The following is a 7,302-nucleotide window of genomic DNA, read 5'->3' on the forward strand; positions in this document are numbered from 1 at the left end:
CTGAGGAGGGGCTGCCTGGGGCGTCTCCAGAGGAGAGGGCTGGGCCGGGGCTGGGGAGAGGAAACCACCACAGGCAGGTGGGGGTGCAGAGCAGGGGGGACCCAGCCTGCAGAGAAGATGCGCTGTAAGAAACCCTGCCCATAGGCTCCTTTCTCAGCCTCTGCTGTTGCTGCTGCACAGCTGCTCTGGGCCTCGGGTCTTTCACTCCTCCCTTCCTCTCTCCCTCTCATCGGACCCTGCCAGACCCTTCAACACCGGGTCCTTCTGACGAGACAGGGGCTGGGCGTGAGGACTTGGCTAGGTGACAGGCAGGCACTTAGCTCCCAAGGGTGTGGAACTTGCACAATCTTTGAACTTGATGGAATTCAGGCAAATGTCACTTGCTGACTCCATCCAAGGAGAAGTGTCTCCCTATCCTGACACCTCTGAGGGATTAAAATATTTTATAAAACGTCTGCATAGCCTGGTCTGTGTAGCTCAGTGGTTGAGCGACCACCTATAAACCAGGAGGTCACGATTTGATTCCATGTCTGGGCACGTGCCCGAGTTGTGGGCTCGATCCCCAGTAGGGGGCGTGCAGGAGGCAGCCGATCCATGATTCTCATCATCAGTGTTTCTCCCTCTTCCTTCCTCTCTGAAATCAATAAAAATATATATTAAAAAAAATAAAACATCTGCATAAAAATCCTTTCTCCTAGGAAAGGGGCAACCCTAGAGCATGTGGGTGTCCCCCCACCAGCCTCGGGCTCCGCCCGGCTCCACCCCAACGCCCCGCAGTGCTCGGGGCGCAGACCCCAGGCCAGCGTTGGCCCCGCCCCTTCAGGTGCCCTCGGCGCAGCGCCGCTCCCAGCCCCGCCCACCGGGGCGGGCGCCTGCGCACAGCTGGCCGCGTCGGTCGCAGCGGCGCGTGCGCAGAGGAGCTGCGCGGGGACGGGGCGCCAGTCGGAGCTGCGCCAGCGGCTGACGCGAGGCGGAGACGTCGACGGTAACGTCATGGAGCGCGCCCCGCGTGCGCGGACGTCCGCCCCGAACTGGGGGCAGGAGGCGCTCGCGGTGTGGAGTGGGCGGAGGGCGCGAGGGCAGCGCTACGGCGGCCGCGAGGGACGGCTACGGCTCCCGCGCGGTGCCAAACGCCGCCGGGCGCGGGAGCCCTGGCCCTTCGGGGCGGGTGGGGACGCGTGAGCCGCCCGGCCCGCAGCCACCGTGCGTGGGCACCATGCGGCCGCCCTGCTCCGGGAGCCCCGAGGGACCGCGGGGCCCGCAGGCCGGGACGCCGGCGCGGAGAGGGCACCCGGTGAGCGGGATGGCGGGGTGGCCCTGGCGTCTCCAGGGCAACGGGCGGGCGCGGGGGGTCCCGGCGCGTCGGTCCTGCCCTCGCGGTCGCCGGTGCCCCCAGAGGCCCGAGGGCAGAGCCGCCTCACGCCCGGCACGCGTTGATCCGAGAGTCGGTGTCACCGGCGCGGCTGAGCGCCCCGGAAGATGGGGCCTGGGGCGGACGGCGGGATGGAGCCGCTGCGCGGCGGTCCCGCCTGCGGCCTCGGCCACCTCCCCGACCGCCAAGCCCGAGGCGTGGGCGTCTTCGGGCACCAGGAGCTGCTTTGCCCGCGGGCCCAGTGGAGGTGGGAGGTGGGCCGGTCCCGCAGCGTGAAGTGAGGGGCGGCTGTGCGTGACCCTCCAGACCAGGGCACCGGCTCTGAATGCCGTGCCTGGGGGGTGGGCGAGGCCGAGGCCGAGGTGGAGCTGGATGGAGCTGCCCAGAGTGGGGCAGCTGCTGTTAGACCCGGTTCTGGACAAACCCTGCGGGGAGGGCTGGGCCTGTGGGGCGGAGGGGGAGGAGGGGGGATGCCGGCCTCCCCGCTCCTCCGCCTCCGGCCAGACAGCTCAGCTCGGCAGCCATTTGCTTGGACTGGTGGCCAGAGAGGGCACTTGGAGAGGTCCCCGTACGGGGCCGCAGCTGCCGCCCTCCTGATGGCAGGCAGACCGGCAACCTGTACGCATTCTGCCCTTCCAGCTGTTTCCATCCACAGACGTGGGCAGCCTCAAAGGGCAATTACCACGTAACCTGGAGCCCCTGCTGCTGCTCTTATCCTCGAGGCCCGTCTGCACGCCCTCATCCTGCGGACACACCAGCAGGCGGTTGCCGTCACCCGCCAGGCATGGTGGGTCCTTAGTGGTCCCGCTTCCCACCGCACCTCTTAGACTTTGCAGAGCTGTCTAGCTCCCGGCACCTGGGTGCCAAGTTGCTGAAGTGAATTGCTCCGTGTGTGCCTGGGGGCACCCCCTCCCTCATCCTGGTCCTGTTGGGGGCCGTTGAGGGACTTTATTCCCCCTGGATGAAAGGGGCTCAAGTCCAGGCAGGGCTGGGCACCCAGATGAAAGCGAGAGGGTGGGCCTAGTGAACGGACTGGCAGAGCCTGTGGAAGGGGGAGCTTCGCCGGGGCTCCTGTTGTCCCTCCACGGGTTCGGGGTTGACTGCCTCCAGGGGGCCCAACTGCCACCCTCCCCCTCTCCCCAGTCACTGGTCAAAGCAGCACTTTTGGTTTCCGCGTGCTTGTGGGCCCCTTTGGAGTGTCCTCATTAGCATTTGTGGCAGGTCCGTCCTCCTGAGCTTGGTTTCCCTGCGCCCGAGGCTGGCAGATGCCCCCGGCAGGGACGGGCTCCCTCGCTGGCTGCTCCAGGGCTGACTCGGCTCCTCTGCTTGTCGCTCCCTGCAGGCCCACGCCTCCCCCACTGCGGGCTCGCAGGCCTAGGTGCCCATGACGCTGACCACCGCCTGGACGCTGCGTCTGCCGCCAGCTAGCGCCGAGGCCCCGATGCCGGTCATGCCCATCCCCCGGCGGGTGCGCTCCTTCCACGGCCCGCACACCACCTGCCTGCACGCGGCCTCCGGGCCCCTCCGCACCTCCCGCCTGGCACGCACCAAGTACAACAACTTCGACGTGTACGTGCGCGCGCGCTGGCTCTACGGCTTCATCCGCTTCCTGCTCTACTTCAGCTGCAGCCTCTTCACGGCCGCGCTGTGGGGCGCGCTGGCCGCGCTGTTCTGCCTGCAGTACCTGGGCGTGCGCGTCCTGCTGCGCTTCCAGCTCAAGCTGTCGGTGCTGCTGCTGCTGCTGGGCCGCCGCCGCGTGGACTTCCGCCTGCTCAACGAGCTGCTGGTCTACGGCATCCACGTGACCCTGCTGCTGGTGGGCGGCCTGGGCTGGTGCTTCATGGTCTTCGTGGATATGTGAGCGCCTGCGGCTGGGCCGGCTCGGTTACTGTGACCAGTGGGGCCGATGCCTGCGCCGGCCGCTTCTTGACAGGGTAGGTCAGGGCCTTGTCTTTCACGCTACGTCCAGTAGCTGGGTCTCTGCCCAGGAGAGGAATGGGCTGTGACTTCTGTGCACGGACGCTGCACCCTCCCGTCCGCTACCCTCCTGTGTGTTCATTCAGGGGCACTCACCTCGTGGTTCCAGCCCGCACTTTTCCAGGCCGTGCTTGGGGGCAGTTACCATCAGTCTGTACTTGGAGAGCCTCTGTGTCCCCGTCCACTCCCCAGGACACTGGCGTCCCCGGTGGTGTAGAGGTGTGCTGCCCAGGAGCCAGTCTGTCAGGGTTTTCCCGGCCGTGAAGAAGCATCAGGCTCCATTCACCACACTGCCACAGGGCCGCCCCTACGGCACCCTGAGAGGTGGCCATGTTCAGTGGCCACCGTGGGGTCTTGGCCAGCCTTCCGGGTCACCTTGTTTGTGCAGGCGAGTCCAGCAGGGAGTCAGAGCCCCAGCAGCTGGGAGACGGGTCTGGCCCAGGGCAGATCCGTCTTCCTCCTGGGCGGGTCGGGGAGTCACATGTGGATTTCTGGGGAGGCGCCTTCATCCCTCTGGCTCTGGGGGCTGCTTTTGGTCAGAACACAGAAATGGGATGTGCGTCTGGAGCAGATGTCGGAGGTCTCGGGCGGCGCGCTACATGTGCACCTGTGTGTGAGGCACCACTTGGAGTCAGGCTGGCCCAGGGCTGGATCTCTGGGTGAGGGGCGAGGCCGCCCTTTGCTCCTGCCCCGGGGCAGTTAGAGCAGCTGGTAGCGGAAAGCAAACAGGAATGTCGGCAGGGACTGTGGCCAGGAGGGAGCCAAGGGCCGGGGGTCCTGGGGGACGTGTTTAGGTCACAGAGAGCGCACTCCAGAGCCAGCTTCTGTCCACCTTCCTCTGTCCTTCTGTAGTGATGGACAGGGTGGCCGTGTCGCTCAGTGGCCACCGTGGGCCTCCTTGGCCAGTGGGCGGGCACTGAATAATTCTGCTGGGACAACAGGCAGGGATGGGGGACAGGGCGTGGGGCCGATGCTGCTTCACCCCAAGTTGCCCCCTTACCTCCCTGGCAGTGGCCCCAGGGGAACTGTCAGGACAGTTAGGTGCCACTGGAAGGAACCCCAAATCAGGTAGAGAAAGCAAAAAGCACTTGGCTGTAACCGTGCCCCTCAGTTTGCGGCCATCTCTGCTGGACGGTCGTCAGCCTGAGGCCAGTGGGGGCTCCCGGAGGAAGGAGCTGACCCTCGGGGACCCCTCAGCGCTGCGGAGCATCTTTTGCACTGAGTCATGCTGTTTCCTACAAGCTTTGTTTTGTGTTAATTAACTCGCTGCTCGGATCCTTCGAAGTCCCCTGACTGAGGCAGGCGTGTGCACACCATCGGGATGGCGGGAGGGTCTGGACGTGGGCAGTGCTAGGAGTTGACATGCTCAACGAGTCGTTGCCTGGGGTCTCGAGTGCCTGTAAATTCTTTATGAAACGAGCCAGCTGCATTAAACTTATTTTTTTAATGTGTTGATGGAGTGATTGCTTGAGGCTCAAAAAGTTTATTCCTTTTCTTTTTTAAGGATATTAACAACAACAAACAAGTAAAATTTGGCACGTTTTAGAACAGTCATCTGCGGTGCTGGGAAGGGGTGTTGGGGGGGGGGGGGCTGCCTTGACCTGAGGCCACGGGTCCACAGTGGAAGCCTGCCCCGCAGACGTGGCGGATGGCAGTGAGAACTTGTCAGCGGCCCGAGGGGGCCTGCCTGGGCTCCAGAGGACTGAATTCCACCAGCAGGTGAGGTGTGGGGCCCTTAAATAGACGGGGGACACCCTCATAGACCGGGGGTTGGGAAGGGGGTCTGGCAGTCACCCCGAGGGACAGGCGTGTGCAGGAAAGAAGACAGAAAGTCACCGTTTTTGAATGTATTTGTTGGGGTGACGTGGTTAATGCAGTCAGGTAGGCTTCAGGGGTACAGTTCTGCGCACATCACCTGTACATCGTGTTGTGCTCAGCGTCCCCAGTCAGTCCCCTCCGTCACTGCTGATCAGCCCTGCACCCTCTTCCACCACCCACCCCCTTTCCCTCTGCTCACCACCACACTGTTGCCTGTGTCGAGGATATTTTCCCAGTTACAGTCTCATTCAACCAGAAAGCGGTTTGGAACATGAGCGACACACAATTCCTCAGAAAATGTCTTGGGAAGGTTCCCTGGCTTCTATGCAGGGGACAAGGGTGATGTCCTTCAGAGCAGCCCAGTGGCCGGAAAGTGACCTTGAGAGGGACGGGCTGTTACAAGAGGCCTGTCTGCTGTTTCTGGACTTTTGAGGAACTAAACGTTTTAGAAAAAAACGGACTCATTTTGTGTCCAGCTTTTGATGGTGGGGTTGGTGAAATCCTCAAAAGCCTCGGCCCGGAGCCACAGGTGAACTTCCTGTGAGAAGCCTAGTGAGCTCGGGGGTGCACCCGGGGAGAGCCCTCCACGGCGCTTGCCTCCCTGGAGTGGTGGTGGGGCGGCCGGCGCCGTCCCAGGTTGGTCTTCTTGCCACACCGGCCTCCCCACCCGCTCTGCCTCTTTCTGGGGGGTTGCAGGGCCTTCCCCAGGGGTCCTCTGGGCCAGTGCTGTCCAGTGTGGGAGCACCGGACCCTGAGCCCTGAGCTTGGGCCCGGGGCTGCTGTGGCCGAGCAGCCGATGCTGAACAGATTGGGCCCAGCTGGCTCAGGTCACCTCCCTGGATGATAGCGTCGTGTTTGGTGTGCGCACGCCCCTCCTGTCCTCTGGGCTGAGTTAGCCCGGTCCCCTGCACGACAGTCACCCCTTTCAAAGACACCACACAGAGTGGCCGGTCGGGGAAGGCAGGGCCTGCACAGAGCCGTGGTCTCCAGCTAGGGTTCTGCCAGAGCAGGGTTGGGCCCTCGAGGCACGGGGGCGGGTAGCTCTGCTGGAGGGGGAGACAGAGCCTGCAGGCCTTGGGGCAGCAAATGACCTTTGTGGTTGGAGCTTCTGGAAGCTTCCTGATCCTGGAGGGAGGCACCAGCACCTGCAGGGGCTGGGGCTGGGGCAGGGGCACCTACAGGGCTGGGGCAGGGGCTGGGGCACCTGCAGGGCTGGGGCAGGGGTTGGGGCAGGACTGATCCTGGCAGAGCCTCCAGGCCTCAGCTGCTGCTCCCTCCTCGCCCCCCAAAGGCCCTGCTGCACTGAGGTAGAGAAGTGATCAGGAGACGGTCAGTCAGATCCGTGACCTGGGACGGGTGAGGAGGGCCACCTGTCCAGTGCACAGCAGGACGGGCAGGCGGGTGACGGTGGGGACTCCAAAGCCAGGGAGTGCCCAGGAGGCCGGAGTTGGCCACGCCACCTGGTGGTGGCAGCACCTGCAGGCTGGTGGCTGGAGACCCCGGGCTGTTGATTTGGGCTCCGGAGCTGGGCACTGAAGCCCTGTCTTCAACCTGGAGTGTGGAGGGTGGGCAGCATGGACCAAACCACGGTGGCCCCAGGAAGAGCAGTGGCTGTGGGAGTCGGGCACAGGAGGCCGAGAGGCCCAGGAAGAAGACGGTCACGTTTGGGGGAGGGCAGTTGCTGGGCAGGAGAACAGGAGGCATCCTGACTTCAAGATGGGAGGGAGGTCAGGGCTGGGGTGGAGAAGGGGCAGGGAGGAGAGAGCAGTTCTCCCCTGAACAAAGCCCGAGAGCTGAGGGGGGCTCCCTGGGGCCAGGTGCTGGCGGTGCCTGGGCAGGAAGAGCTGAGCCAGCCCAGCCGCCGGCCGGTGATGGAAATGAGCAGCCGGGGTGTGAGGGGCTAGGGGGTGGGGCGGGATGGGGTGATGCTTTGGAAGTTTCTAGAAACCACAGGCTTATTTGAGAAAGTCTGGGTGCTGTCCAGGCTCCTATGTCCCCCACCTCCCTGCCCCCCCCAGGTGGTGGCAGCCGGCTGGACAGCGGGGGGAGGGACAGCCCCCACTCTCGGGAGGCTGGCGGCCTAGAGTGTGACCGTGTCCCTGTGGAGGACAGGGCCGCCCACGGTATTGATGTGC

The 7,302-nt window shown here is 64.4% G+C and overlaps 1 protein-coding gene across 3 annotated transcripts; it reads left to right on the forward strand.

The window, feature by feature from the left end:
- The first annotated feature begins 899 nt into the window (after nucleotides 1–899).
- On the forward strand, nucleotides 900–4,800 carry TMEM250 (transmembrane protein 250). Of its 3 annotated transcripts, XM_079790503.1 has the most exons (3): nucleotides 1,001–1,294; nucleotides 2,012–2,159; nucleotides 2,715–4,800. In XM_079790503.1, exon 3 carries the CDS (start codon nucleotides 2,757–2,759, stop codon nucleotides 3,231–3,233), a length of 477 nt encoding a protein of 158 aa, XP_079646629.1. In that variant the 5' UTR covers nucleotides 1,001–1,294; nucleotides 2,012–2,159; nucleotides 2,715–2,756; the 3' UTR covers nucleotides 3,234–4,800. The 3 variants fall into 3 exon arrangements, with proteins under 3 accessions (XP_079646630.1, XP_079646629.1, XP_079646628.1); XM_079790504.1 differs by lacking the exons at nucleotides 1,001–1,294; nucleotides 2,012–2,159 and adding an exon at nucleotides 900–985; XM_079790502.1 differs by lacking the exon at nucleotides 2,012–2,159 and having other exon boundaries at nucleotides 1,002–1,294.
- The last annotated feature ends 2,502 nt before the right edge of the window (nucleotides 4,801–7,302 follow it).

The sequence above is a fragment of the Cnephaeus nilssonii genome, assembly GCF_951640355.1.
Source record: "Cnephaeus nilssonii genome assembly, chromosome: 14".
NCBI lineage: Eukaryota > Metazoa > Chordata > Mammalia > Chiroptera > Vespertilionidae > Cnephaeus > Cnephaeus nilssonii.